This window comes from Manis javanica, chromosome 4 (assembly GCF_040802235.1).
Source record: "Manis javanica isolate MJ-LG chromosome 4, MJ_LKY, whole genome shotgun sequence".
Classification (NCBI taxonomy): Eukaryota; Metazoa; Chordata; class Mammalia; order Pholidota; family Manidae; genus Manis; species Manis javanica.
In genome coordinates, this window is record NC_133159.1 from 80,572,725 (window position 1) to 80,587,855 (window position 15,131).

The 15,131-nt window shown below is 43.1% G+C and overlaps 1 protein-coding gene across 13 annotated transcripts in view; it reads left to right on the top strand.

Annotated features, from left to right (window-relative positions):
• SLC44A3 (solute carrier family 44 member 3) overlaps nt 1-15,131 on the top strand; it is a 100,387-nt gene that overhangs the window by 35,434 nt on the left and 49,822 nt on the right. For all 13 annotated transcript variants that reach the window (XM_073234317.1, XM_073234321.1, XM_036998268.2 and 10 more), the window contains one exon: nt 921-1,107. In XM_073234317.1, the coding sequence (XP_073090418.1) occupies nt 921-1,107 (187 nt within the window). The remainder of the gene's footprint in view (nt 1-920; nt 1,108-15,131) is intronic.

The following is a 15,131-nucleotide window of genomic DNA, read 5'->3' on the forward strand; positions in this document are numbered from 1 at the left end:
TACTATGACGATAATGAATCTGGTTCAGGACAAGTTGAATTTGAGATACTAGGATATCCATTGTTTGGTCAGTAACTGGTGTACTTACCTGATCTGGCTCTTACAGACAAGTGAGGCTGGAGATTTTTATTTGAAGGTTATCAGCTTCTAGGAAGGATGCTCAAGTCACCAGGGAGTAGGTGGCACCCCTTAAAGACGCTAAGAAACAACAACTAGAGAAACAGGGAGAGAGCCAGAAGAAAGTGCAATCACAGAAGTCAAGGAAAAAGAAAGTTTTAAGAAAAAAGGACTGGTCAGAGATTCACCTGCCATGCTGAGGTCAAGCAAGACCCAGAATGTGTCCATGGGAGTTGGCATTCACGGGTCAGATGAGGTGACTTTGGGGAGAGCAGTTTCAGGAGAGTACTGGGGTCCAGAGGTTTACGGGCAGTTAAAAGAGTTGGCATGTAGAAGTGTGGATGGCAGTGTAGACTAGTCCTGCAGAAGCTGGACTGTGGACAGATGAGATGGCAGGGGCTGGCGTGGGGTGGGGGTCAGGGAAATTGCCTTTGCAGCCCTTCGGCATCTCTGAGTATCTTGTGTGCTGTGAATGGGGGAGTAGGTGGGCTAGAAGACAGCTCCCTGACCCTAGAGGACCTTGTTCTCATTTTCTCTTGCTCTCTGACCAGCCCACAAGCTCCCTCAGGGCAGGGGCTGTGACCTGTTTACTGGTAAAGCTGCAGGATCCAGCATAGGGACCAGGACTGTGTAGATGCCCAGTCAGTGTTTGAGAATTTAACTGTTCAGTTACAGGAGAAGTAGTGAGTAACTATCTTAGAAGAGCTGTTTGCTGAGATGTCAGAAAAATATTAGGGTTTGTTTTAAGCTCTTCTCTGTTCTTCATTGTTTTGAATAATTTACTCTAACTCCTTTCTCACCAGGCAGTTTTGCTCGTCTTGATTTTTGTCCTCAGAAAGAGAAAAGAATTGGCAGTTGAACTTCTCCAACTCACAAATAAAGCCATCAGGAGCTCTCCTTTCCTGCTGCTCCAGCCACTGTGGACATTTGCCATCCTCGTTTTCTTCTGGGTCCTCTGGGTGGCTGTGCTTTTGAGCCTGGGAACTGCAGGTAAGGGCAAAGGGTGCAAGCCCCATCCTCACCATTTTGGAAACATTGGTCCATTTTGGTAGGGACTGAACCTGTCATGCAGCTGCAGCCATGAGGTAGGGGACAGCAGTGATGCTGCTGGGGGCTATCATGGAAGAAAGCAGGAAAATCTTTCCCCCTTTGTATTGGCTTATAGAAGCTGGGTTTGTATGTCACGAGAGAATAAATTCAGCAAGGACTGAAAGAGCTTTAGGAAAAACTAAATTATGAACAAAAACCTATAGAAAGAATATCATCAAATGTTTCTGGGTCTTAAGTTTATCCAAGGTAATTTACCAACTCCTCTTAAATCAGCAGATGATAAAGAAGGGCCCAAAAAAGACCCTATTACAATGCTGTTGTGCAGAAGTTTAAGGCAAGTGCATGTGGATGTTTATGTGGCTTTGGTCCTGAGAAAACAATACTGTGTCTTCCCTCTTCCTGTCATATCTAGAGGGTGGCTTTCCACTGGAGAGATCCCTCAGAATGAGCTCAGGGCATTACTCAAATGCACATGTCTGGGCTCCATCCTCAGAGATTCCTATTCACTTGGTTTGAGGTAGGGCTCAGTACATATTTTTCTTTCTTTGGAGCCCCAAATAGGCCAAAGTAGTGCTATTATCCAGAGTGCTGTCCAATACCAGATAAATAGCTTATGCCAGAATATATATCACTCCACTGCTTCCTTCACTGAGGAAGTCTCGCTGTGAAAAAATAAAATGTCAGCAGAAGAAAACGATGGCTTAGTGATACAGTGGCTCTCCATCCTGGCACATCCAGGACTAGTAACGGTGTAAGGACAGACAGCGAGGCTATGGACATAGTTTGAGTGGCACTGTTCTCAATCTTATGTAACTCCTGTACTGGATTTGGTTAAGGCCCAGATTCACACTCTGATGTGAGTATAGAAGGGTAAGTTGCTTTCTGAGACTGTTACCAGGCAGGTAAGAATCACAGGAGATGGCAAATCCAGAAGGCTAATATAATTCCTTCATGGTTTTTCAAGCTTATTTTCCCCCCCTGTTGACTCCAGTCAAATATGTAAGAATAAGCATTGTGTAGTGGACTCTGAGTGAACTGGGTTCTCCGCCCGCCTCTCTGCAGTACATGGACCCACTGGAGAGAACTTAAAGACTGTCAGCAAGCTCCCTGCAAGACACAGCCCATGTCTCCAGCTTCAGAGATGGTGGGGGAAGTCTGTTCTGTTGGGGGGTCTCTGGGAGCTCGCTGAAGGCCTGCAGTGAGCTTACAGTAGTTATCCAGGAAGGAGCTGTGGTTAAACAGGTGCAGGCCTGTAGTCAGTCAGGGTGAGGTTTGTGTGGGAGTGACAGAAAACTCACAATCACTGACTTAACAAGACGTAAAGTAGTTTCTCTCTCAGGTAAATGAAGTCCACGGGAGGAGACCCCATGCCAGCATAGTCCTCCAGGGGTCCAGGACCCAGGAGCCTTCTTTCTTTTATCTCATTTCAGTACCTTGTAGCTCAAATCCTCTACCACTTGCTTCTACCTGGCAGCTGAAATGGACACTCAGGCACCAGCCATGTGTTGATCCAGCCATCAGGAGGGTAACCGTGCCCCACCCTCCCTCACCCCTTCCCAGGATCATGACAGCACTTCTGCTTCCACCCCATCGGCCAAATCCTGGTGACATGGCTGCGCCAATCTGCAAGGGAAGACTGTACACATAGTTTATTTTTGTAGTTTAAAAATTAGAGATTCTATTACCAAGAAAGGAGGGCAGCACAGATATTCTGAGGCAGCTTGAAATCTCAACTACAGCCACAGAACAGTTCTTCTGGCTTGCGTGCTTGAAGTGGTCTCCGTGAAGGTCAGAAAGGAAGGCAGTGGCCTCGGTACCTGCAGGGAAATAAGCATTTGTGAAAATGTCCTGAATTCCAAGCTCTATACTGGGTGTTCTCTTACATTCTCTCCTTTAAGCAGCACTATCTCCTTCTGATGTATATGTTGTTATGCTCATGTTTTGGGCAGGAAAACTGAGGTTCTGAGGATGTGCTGCAGGTCATACAGCTAGGAAGTACGATGGCTCTCTGGCCCCCAAGCACTAGAACAGAATGTATATTCTTTCCACTATCGCAGTTTCCTCATGTCCAAGAAACAAAGCTAGGAAGCAAAAAGCAGGCCTTCTCAGGTTTTCTGTCTAGTGAGAGCAGTACTGCAAGTGCAGCAGTTGGCAGACAGATGTGGCCTGGGCCCACAGTGTTGTGTTTGGGGCCTGTAGCTGCAGGACAACATGGCAGGGCCAGAAGCTGAAGCCAGAGCAGGCTGAGAGTGAAGTGTGGTGGGGTGACAGGGCATGGTGGGGTGGTACTTGAGCCCTTGTCCTAAAGAATCACCAGAGAAAGGGCAAGGTCTTGGGAATACAGCTCAGGCCCAGTAGAAGGCCCTCCTCCTAAGGCCTCTAGAGCCTCCCACCCCACTGCCCATTATGGGCTGTGAGTTTGAAATGAAGGGAGTTGTCTCTGTGCTACCCAAGATGCTTTGGAGCATGTTTGTTCTTTCTCTAACTCACAGGGTAGGTGAGCACGGTGGAGATGAGTCCCTGGGCAAAGCAGTAGGGAAGAGGGTGGCCTCTCCCCTCAGCACTTCAAGTTGGGTGGGGTGGATTGACAGTTAAATATGTGCTCATGGCAGAAGTTTGATGAAAATCACAACAGGGAAAATCAGGGGAACTAAAGCACCAGAACGAGGCTCCAACCCACTTTGTGCGTCAGGGAAGGCTTCTCAGAAAATGGGCTAGAAATTGCCAGAAGATTGGAAAACACAGAAAGAGGCAAAGGGGATTCGATATAGGTCACAACCAAACACAGGGAAAGAACCAGGCCATAGAGGACAAGGACAAGAGCCATTCCTGAGAGTGGGGGTGCAGTAGGAGAGGAGCAAGCCCCAGGCCAGTTGGGGGTGACCCACCAGCATGGTGCCCCTTCAGTAAAGTCGGGCCAGGGGAGAGTTAATAACCTCCGCCTGAGGATTGGGAGCACGAGGGGCAGGGAGACAGGTAGGCTGGTCCGTAGGGTAGAAGGCAGCACGCTGCTGTACAGCCTCCCCAGAGGGCGGTGTGCTAAACTGTGGCAGGCCTCTGTCAGTGGGAGAAGTGAACCGAGCACGAGTGGGAGGAATGGAGGGGTAGGAAGAAAAACTGATTGCCCAGGATCGCTGCAGAGTCAGTGAGCAAGCTCATCTTCCACTCCATAGAGTGTCACACAGAGTGACTGCCTTCTGTCCTCCCTGGAGTCACGCATCATAAAAACCAAGCCGGCCTCGCCTCTGGCTGCCTGATTCTCCTTTCTGCTCACCTGACCCAGATGCACAGAACTCCCTTTGTTTTCCAAGGCCTTTTCACTCAATGCCAGTGCCGCCAGGCAAGCAGCTGCATCCCTTTGCTTCATGGCGCTTTGATCTTCAGAAGATGCCCTGGCTACACTTGAGAGAGACTGCGAGCTGCTCTCAGGGCTGAAAAGACGCACAGTGATTAGGGGAGGGTCGCCCCCACCGGCACCTGACTGTCTCCCTTCAGTGCTCTGTACACTTACAGAATCCTCAGGCTCTCTTCAGTCTGCGCCTGATGTTATGTGAAGTGTCCTTGGTGGGTTAACAGTTGAGTTTTTTATGGTGTCAGAATGAATTAACATTTTAATGTGTAAAAAAGAAAGTACAGAAAATGCGAACTTAGGTTGATTGTTTTGCCCAAATGAGCCACTTCTCTAGTGACTGTAAATCATCCTCTGAACTAATTGACATATTCTGGCTTATGTGGGGATTGTTTCAGCAGAGCATATCAAGGCCCCCCAGCAATGACATTTATTTGTTGGCTGGGACTTGTCTGCTACCAGCAATGTGACAGTGACTACTAAACTTCAGGGGGAAAAGTGAGAATGGTAATAACCTTGGGAATCCAGCAGGCGCGGTCCGCAGGGTGGAAAGAGCCCACGTGACCTGATTATCCAGTTGTCATCAAGGTGGTTTGGGAGCCCCAGAGTCTGATCAATGGAAAAGGCCCACTGTGGGGGCCTTTCTGTCCTGGTAAGTGCTGCAGTTAGAAGAGGTACCACTCAGCATGCTTGGAACAGGCAAAGGGCCATGCCTGGAAAGGAGGCAGCAGTGTCAGACAAGGTTTCCCAGGACCTGCCTCCAGCCGAGTTCTGGCCTGCCTTCTATGTTAATCCCCTGCACTTCCCTTTCCCATTTTACAATGAAAAAAAAGGAAGCTTTCTCCAGGCTTTCCCACAAGGATATTAAGAGGCTGAGATGGGACCGGAGTTTTGCTTTGCAAATAAGGGACCATATATATTCCTTATATTAGGAATTAATATCAACTAAGAAATATCTAGTATTAGCTTCTACTTTGTGACTTATTCTCTGCTCTGCTAGGCATATTTGAAAAAACAGTTTAAAAGAAAAGTGTCTTCTTTTTTTTAAGTTACTGGCGATTGAGAAGATAATCGAACTTATTTCACAAAGCCTGCCAGTGGCCCAGCCCTGCTCTAGAAACAGGTGGAGATTTGAAATAATTCCTGTTTTTCAGAAGCTGATGGCCCTTTTGGGCAGGTGCAAAGGAAAACTGACTCCATTAACATCTCTGCCTCTGCACCTGCTGTGATCTTTGTCCAGAATCCCCTCCTTTTCCCAATTCTCATCCAAACATTCTATCCAAGAAAGCTTGGAAAGCTAGCCATCCTTTAAGAATTGTTTAGAGTGCTATATTTCTAAGAAAATCTCCTGTAAATTCCCCAGGCATACTCAGATACTTCTTCATTTTCCTTGCATTTTTTTATATTCTTTATTCTTTCAACAAATATCCATTGCATGCCTGCTATTGTAGGACTGGGCACTGGAGATACAGCAATGAACAGAACAAAGGCATTAGTGAGTGGGGAAAGAGGAATAAATACGTAAATTTGTATCAGATGGTGAAAGTTCTATGGAGAACAACAATATAAGACAATGACTTGTATGTTGCTATCCTACTAAAGCAGGACCATCTTGAGTGCACAGACTGTATCTTTTTCTTTTTGTTTCTTAACTCAGTGTGTTTCCCCCGAATGGGTTCAGTAAATGTGTGCTGAATCAGTGAGTGAAATCACATCACTCCTGTGAGTATTAAATGAGATGTATGTATGTATGGAAAGAACTTTGTAAATTACAGGCTCTGTGTCAATGAGTTTTTTTTTTTTTTGAGAGGGCATCTCTCATATTTATTGATCAAATGGTTGTTAACAACAATAAAATTCTCTATAGGGGAGTCAATGCTCAGTGCACAATCATTAATCCACCCCCAGCGTGATTCTCATCAGTCTCCAATCTTCTGAAGCATAACGAACAAGTTCTTACATGGTGAACAAATTCTTACATAGTGAATAAGTTCTTACACAGTGAACAGTACAAGGGCAGTCATCACAAAAACTTTCGGTTTTGATCACTCATTATGAACTATAAACAATCGGGTCAAATATGAATATTTGTTTGATTTTTATACTTGATTTATATGTGAATCCCACATTTCTCCCTTTATTATTATTATTTTTTTTTAAATAAAATGCTGAAGTGGTAGGTAGATACAAGATAAAGGTAGAAAATATAAGTTTAGTGTTGTAAGAGAGCAAATGTAGATGATCGGGTGTGTGCCTGTAGACTATGTGTTAATCCAAGCTAGACAAGGGCAATAATACATCCACATATGCAGATTTCTCTCAAAACAGGGGGGGTGAGGTTCTAAGCTTCACCTCTGTCGATCCCTGATTTCTCACCTGATAGCCCCCCTGAGACTGTGCCTGTCTTAGGTTGTTCCTCCCTTGAGGAATCTTACCCGTCTCTGGCTAACCAGTCATCTTCCGGGGCCATACAGGGAAATATAAAGTTGGTAAGTGAGAGAGAAGCCATATTGTTTGAAAAGCTTAGCTTTTTACTTCTTTTCAGATTTATGCCCTGTGGCTTCCATGCCCAGCATTTGTCTTGAGGTATCTTTACCACTTGGAGGAGTTATGATACTCAGTAAATTCGATATGAGGCACGAATTCTATTTAAGGGTTGTAATTAGGAAGGAAGAAGAAAAGCTATAGAGGTAGCAGATGGAAGAAAACATGGGAAGATTGATTATTTCTTTGACATATCTTCTTGTAGAGTAACTTAAGCATGTATAGGTTTTAAACTCCTAATTAAGTTGCGCACACACATTAACATAATAGGAATACAGTTACATAACCAAAGCAGATCTATAATTACCAGCTATCTCCAGTGAAGCCAAGAAAACCAGTTAGGCACCCTAGGCATTTGTGAAAATTTGCCTATGATATAATGGATATTGTCCAACTGTACTTGAACAGTCTGAGAGAAATCAGACAAATTAAAACAACCCATTCCTGGGAACTGTTCACATCCCATATGTTCTTTTAACAGTAGATAGTCTGTAGTTATAAAATTTTGGAGCACTACAACTTGCACTTCTCCTAATTCTTGGTTGAGTTCCAACAGTATAGATCCAGTCAAATTTGTTGTTTTACTGTATGCACAAGCCAGCTTAGATATCTCCTTCATTCCAATGGCAAGTCCAGGAACCAGTGGGATGAATGCAGCTACAACTGCAGCATCGCCTGGATCTTTGTTGAGGTTTTTTGATAATCATCTTCTGCTTTGTCTCTTCCAGAGAGTGCTGAAGTTGGAAGTTCTTCTTCATATCGTATCTTAGTTCATTTTCTGGGTAGCCAAATTAGGCTTTGATCCTCTGTATAAACACAAACAGACCCTTTGCCCACACTTTGATATGCCCTTTATACCATTGTGTAGAGAAAGGAATATTATCAGAAAAGTGTACATCCATAGCCAATCATCTGACACCCTTTAAGTGATCAAAATTAAGGATATTTAAAGCATGCATTAATCACTGATTTACAGTTAGTTTTATCCTATCGGAGTAATCCCCCTTCTCTTTCTTTCTTTTTTTTTATGTTTAATCTACACTTACATGAAGAATATTATGTTTACTAGGCTCTCCCCTATACCAGGTCCCCCCTATAAACCCCTTTACTGTCACTGTCCATCAGCATAGCAAAATGTTGTAGAATCACTACTTGCCTTCTCTGTCTTGTATAGCCCTCCCCTTTCTCCCACCCCCCATGCATGCTAATCTTAATACCGCTCTTCTTCTTCCCCTCCCTTATCCCTCCCTGCCCATCCATCCTCCCCAGTACCTTTCCCTTTGGTACCTGTTAGTCCATTCTTGGGTTCTGTGATTCCACTGCTGTTTTGTTCCTTCAGTTTTTCCTTTGTTCTTATACTTCACAGATAAGTGAAATCATTTAATACTTGTCTTTCTCTGCCTGGCTTATTTCACTGAGCATAATACCCTCTAGCTCCATCCATGTTGTTGCAAATGGTAGGATTTGTTTTCTTCTTACGGATGAATAATATTCCATTGTGTATATGTACCACAATTTCTTTATCCATTCATCTACCAATGGACATTTAGGTTCCTTCCAATTCTTGGCTATTGTAAATAGTGCTGCGATAAACATAGGGGTGCATCTGTCTTTCTCAAACTTGATTGCTGCGTTCTTAGGGTAAATTCCTAGGAGTGGAATTCCTGGGTCAAATGGTAAGTCTGTTTTGAGCATTTGATGAACCTCCGTACTGCTTTCCACAATAGTTGAACTAATTTACATTCCCACCAGCAGTGTAGGAGGGTTCCCCTTTCTCCACAGCCTCGCCAACATTTGTTGTTGTTTGTCTTTTGGATGGCAGCCATCCTTACTGGTGTGAGGTGATACCTCATTGTAGTTTTAATTTGCATTTCTCTGATAATTAGTGATGTGGAGCATCTTTTCATGTGTCTGTTGGCCATCTGTATTTCTTTTTTGGAGAACTGTCTGTTCAGTTCCTCTGCCCATTTTTTAATTGGATTATTTGATTTTTGTTTGTTGAGGCATGTGAGCTCTTTATATATTTTGGACGTCAAGCCTTTATCGGATCTGTCATTTACAAATATATTCTCCCATACTGTAGAGTTCCTTTTTGTTCTATTGATGGTGTCTTTTGCTGTACAGAAGCTTTTCAGCTTAATATAGTCCCACTTGTTTATTTTTGCTGTTGTTTTCCTTGCCCAGGGAGATATGTCAAGAAGAGGTCACTCATGTTTATGTCTAAGAGGTTTTTGCCTATGTTTTTTTCCATGAGTTTAGTGGTTTCATGACTTACATTCATTTTGAATTTACTTTTGTATGTGGGGTTAGACGATGGTCCAGTTTCATTCTCCTACATGTAGCTGTCCAGTTTTGCCAGCACCATCTGTTGAAAAGACTGTCATTTCGCCATTGTATGTCCATGGCTCCTTTATCAAATATTAATTGACCATATATGTTTGGGTTAATGTCTGGAGTCTCTAGTCTGTTCCACTGGTCTGTGGCTCTGTTCTTGTGCCAGTACCAAATTGTCTTGATTACTATGGCTTTATAGTAGAGCTTGAAGTTGGGGAGTGAGATCCCCCCTACTTTATTCTTCTTTCTCAGGATTGCTTTGGCTATTCAGGGTCTTTGGTGTTTCCATATGAATTTTTGAATTATTTGTTCCAGTTCATTGAAGAATGTTGCTGATAGTTTCATAGGGATTGCATCAAATCTCTATATAGCTTTGGGCAGGATGGCCATTTTGATGATATTAATTCTTCCTAGCCACGAGCATGGGATGAGTTTCCATCTGTTGTGTCCCCTTTAATTTCTCTTAAGAGTGACTTGTAGTTTTCAGAGTATAGGTCATTCACTTCTTTGGTTAGATTTATTCCTAGGTATTTTATTCTTTTTGATGCAATTGTGAATGGAATTGTTTTCCTGATTTCTCCTTCTATTGGTTCATTGTTAGTATATAGGAAAGCTACAGATTTCTGTGTGTTAATTTTGTGTCCTGCAACTTTGCTGTATTCTGATATCAGTTTTAGTAGTTTTGGGATGGAGTCTTTAGGGTTTTTTATGTACAATATCATGTCATCTGGAAATAGTGACAGTTTAACTTCTTCTTTACCAATCTGGATTCCTTGTATTTCTTTGTTTTGTCTGATTGCCGTGGCTAGGACCTCCAGTACTATGATAAATAGCAGTGGGGAGAGTGGGCATCCCTGTCTAGTTCCCGATCTCAGAGGAAAAGCTTTCAGCTTCTCGCTGTTCAGTATAATGTTGGCTGTTGGTTTATGATATATATGGCCTTTATTATGTTGAGGTACTTTCCCTCTATTCCCATTTTGCTGAGAGTTTTTATCATGAATGGATGTTGAACTTTGTCAAATGCTTTTTCAGCATCTATGGAGATGATCATGTGGTTTTTGTCTTTCTTTTTGTTGATGTGGTGGATGATGTTGATGGATTTTCGAATGTTGTACCATCCTTGCATCCCTGGGATGAACCCCACTTGGTCATGGTGTATGATCCTTTTGATATACTTTTGAATTCAGTTTGCTAATATTTTATTAATTTATTAATTATTAATTATTGCTAATATTTTTGCATCTACATTCATCAGGGATATTGGTCTGTAATTTTCTTTTTTGTTGGGGTCTTTGCCTGGTTTTGGTATTAGGGTGATGTTGGCTTCATAGAATGAGTTTGCGAGTATTCCCTCCTCTTCTATTTTTTGAAGGAGAATGGGTATTATGTCTTCTCTGTATGTCTGATAAAATTCCGAGGTAAATCCGTCTGGCCCAGGTGCTTTGTTCTTGGGTAGTTTTTTGATTACCGTTTCAATTTCTTTGCTCATAATTGGTTTGTTTAACTTTTGTGTTTCTTCCTTGGTCAGTCTTGGAAGGTTGTATTTTTCTAGGAAGTTGTCCATTTCTTCTAGGTTTTCCAGCTTGTTGGCATATAGGTTTTCATAGTAGTCTTTAATAATTCTTTGTATTTCTGTGGAGTCTGTCATGATTTTTCCATTCTCATTTCTGCTTCTGTTGATTTGTGTTGATTCTCTTTTTCTCTTAATAAGTTTGGCTAGAGGCTTGTCTATTTTATTTATTTTCTCAAAGAACCAGCTCTTGGTTTCATTGATTTTTGCTATTGTTTTATTCTTCTCAATTTTGTTTATTTCTTCTCTGATCTTTATTATGTCCCTCCTTCTGCTGACTTTAGGCCTCATTTGTTCTTCTTTTTCCAATTTCGATAATTGTGATGTTAGACTATTCATTTGGGATTGTTCTTCCTTCTTCAAGTGTGCCTGGATCACTATATACTTTCCTCTTAGGACTGCTTTCGCTGCATCCCACAGAAGTTGGGGCTTTGTGTTTTTGTTGTCATTTGTTTCTATATATTCCTTGATCTCTATTTTAATTTGTTCGTTCATCCATTGATTATTTAGGAGCATGTTGTTAAGCCTCCATGTGTTTGTGAGCCTTTTTGTTGTCTTTGTAGAATTTATTTCTCCTTTATACCTTTGTGGTCTGAAAAATTGGTTGGTATAATTTCAATATTTTGGATTTTGCTGAGGCTCTTTTTGTGGGCTAGTATGTGGTCTATTCTGGAGAATGTTCCATGTGCACTTGAGAAGAATGTATATCCTGTTGCTTTTGGATGTAGAGTTCTATAGATGTCTATTAGGTCCATCTGCTCTACGGTGTTGTTCAGTGCTTCTGTGTCCTTACTTATTTTCTGCCCGGTGGATCTATCCTTTGGAGTGAGTGGTGTGTTGAAGTCTCCTAAAATGAATGCATTGCAGTCTATTTCCCCCTTTAGTTCTGTTAGTATTTGTTTCACATATGCTGGTGCTCCTGTGTTGGGTGCATATATATTTAGAATGGTTATATCCTCTTGTTGGACTGAGCCCTTTATCATTATGTAGTGTCCTTCTTCATCTCTTGTTACTTTCTTTGTTTTGAAGTCTATTTTGTCTGATATTAGTACTGCAACCCCTGCTTTCTTCTCGCTGTTGTTTGCCTGAAATATGTTTTTCCATCCCTTGACTTTTAGTCTGTACATGTCTTTAGGTTTGAGGTGAGTTTCTTGTAAGCAGCATATAGATGGGTCTTGCTTTTTTATCCATTCTATTACTCTGTGTCTTTTGATTGGTGCATTCAGTCCATTTACATTTAGGGTGGCTATTGAAAGATATGTACTTACTGCCATTGCAGGCTTTAAATTCGTGGTTACCAAATGTTCAAGGTTAGCCTCTTTAGTATCTTACCGCCTAACTTAGCTCACTTATTGAGCTGTTATATACACTGTCTGGAGATTCTTTTCTTCTCTCCCTTCTTATTCCTCCTCCTCCATTCTTCATATGTTGGGTGTTTTGTTCTGTGCTCTTTCTAGGAGTGCTCCCATCTAGAGCAGTCCCTGTAAGATGCCCTGTAGAGGTGGTTTGTGGGAAGCAAATTCTCTCAGCTTTTGCTTGTCTGGGAATTGTTTAATCCCACCATCATATTTAAATGATAGTCGTGCTGGATACAGTATCCTTAGTTCAAGGCCCTTCTGTTTCATTGCATTAAATATATCATGCCATTCTCTTCTGGCCTGTAGGGTTTCTGTCGAGACGTCTGATGTTAGCCTGATGGGTTTTCCTTTATAGGTGACCTTTTTCTCTCTAGCTGCCTTTAAAACTCTTCCTTGTCCTTGATCCTTGCCATTTTAATTTCTACGTGTCTTGGTGTTGTCCTCCTTGGATCCTTTCTGTTGGGGGTTCTGTGTATTTCCATGATCTGTTCGATTATTTCCTCCCCCAGTTTGGGGAAGTTTTCAGCAATTATTTCTTCCAAGATACTTTCCGTCCCTTTTCCTCTCTCTTCTTCTTCTGGTACCCCTATAATATGGATATTGTTCCTTTTGGATTGGTCACACAGTTCTCTTAATATTGTTTCATTCCTGGAGATCCTTTTATCTCTCTCTATGTCAGCTTCTATACGTTCCTGTTCTCTGGTTTTAATTCCATCAATGGCCTCTTGCATCTTATCCATTCTGCTTATAAATCCTTCCAGAGTTTGTTTCATTTCTGTGATCTCCTTTCGGGCATCTGTGATCTCCCTCCGGACTTCATCCCATTTCTCTTGCATATTTCTCTGCATCTCTGTCAGCATGTTTATGATTTTTATTTTGAATTTTTTGTCAGGAAGACTGGTTAGGTCTGTCTCCTTCTCTGGTGTGTCTGTGATCTTGGTTTGCCTGTAATTTTGTCTTTTCATGGTGATAGGAATAGTTTGCAGAGCCAGGACTAGTGACAGCTGGAAGAACTTCCCTTCTTATTGGTTTGTGGCCTTCCTCTCCTGTGAGAATAGTGACCTCTAGTGGCTTGTGGTGGGTAGCTGCACGCAGACAGGGCTTCTGCGTCCTGCCCGGCTGCTATGGAGTTTATCTCCGCTGTTGCTGTGGGCGTGGCCTGGCTCGGGCTGCTGCTCCAAAGTGGTGGAGTTGCGTTGGAGGGGGAGCGACCGGGAGGCTATTTATCTCCATAAGGGGCCTCCCTGCTCCCTGCAGCCCAGGGGATTAGAGTGCCCAGAGATCCCAGGATTCCCTACCTCTGGACTAAGTGTCCCGCCTTGCCCCTTTAAAACTTCCAAAAAGCACCCGCCAAAACAAAACAATGACCACAGAAAAAAAAAAAAAGAAGAAGAAAAAAAGAGAAAAAGGTGGCTGCTCGCTTTTCTTTTGTTCTCTGGCACCAGTCTCCGATACCCACTTGCCGGTCTTGCTGCCCTGTTTCCCTAGTATTGGGGCCCCTGTCCCTTTAAGACTTCCAAAAAGCACTCACCGCAACAAAACAACAACAACAACAAAGAAAAAGATGGCCGCTCGCTTTTCTTTTGTCCTCCAGCGCCGGCCTCCAGTACCCGTTCACCGTTCTTGCTGCCCTGTTTCCCTAGTATCCAGGGCCCCGCGCATGCACTGTGTCTGCACCCTGGTCCAGATGGCTGGGGCTGGGTGTTCAGCAGTCCTGGGCTCTTTCTCCCTCCTGCTCAGACCTCTCTCCTACCCCGGGAGCTGGGGGGAGTGGCGCTCGGGACCCACCGGACCAGGGCTTGTATCTTACCCCCTTCATGAGGCGCTGGGTTCTCACAGGTGTGGATGTGGTCTGGATGTTGTCCTGTGTCCTCTGTTCTCTATTTTAGGAAGAGTTGTCTTTGTTATATTTTCATAGATATATGTGGTTTTGGGAGGAGATTTCCACTGCTCTACTCATGCCGCCATCCTGGCTCCGCCCCAATGAGCTTTTCTACTCTTTTCCCTGGTCCTCATACTGTCAGAGTTGAAGCTGAGCCAGTGGGAGATAGGCAGAATAAGTGTCAGCAGGCTGGAGGTCCAGGAGGACACTTGGGCCAGTTTGCTGGAAGAAGCCAAGTATACAGAATGTGCTAGAAAGTTCAGCCTTTCCTAGTTGGGCCTGCCTCCTTTGGAAAATTATCCTAACCAGCTGGACTGTCTTCCTTGAGAAACTCCCATTTATGTGGATCACGAGTGTCGTCTTAGTCTTATGAAATGCCTTAAAGCTTGTTTATGATACCCAGACTGATAACTAGCTGCATGATGAATTTCCTCCAGGATGTATTGATGAGCCCCTAGAAGGATCTCCAGAAAATTGTCTCAGACCTTTCTGATAGCATATATTACTGAGGAAGGTTGGTTCATTCATTCATTCAACAAATATTTGTTGAACATTTACAGTTGGACCCTGTTACAGATGCTGAAGATACAGCTTTCCTTCCAGTTTGGAAGCTAGAGGGAGAGAGGCATTAAATAAAATAAGTAAGTAGATTTTATAGTTTATTAAAAGTTGGTAAGTGGAATGGAGAAAAAATAGCAAAGAGGAGTGGGAAATGCTTAAAGTGGAGTACAATTTAAAATTTGGTGACGGGGAAGGGCTTCATTGAGAAGGTGATATGTGAGTAAAGATTTGAAGGCATGGGCAAAGCCACGAGGCTTTTTGATGGAAGGGACAACATTCTTGGCCAAGGGGACAACAAGAGGCAGGGGTGCTGGGGGCATAGCCAGGAGGCCTATTTGGCCAGAGTGGGCATGGGATCAGATCCTC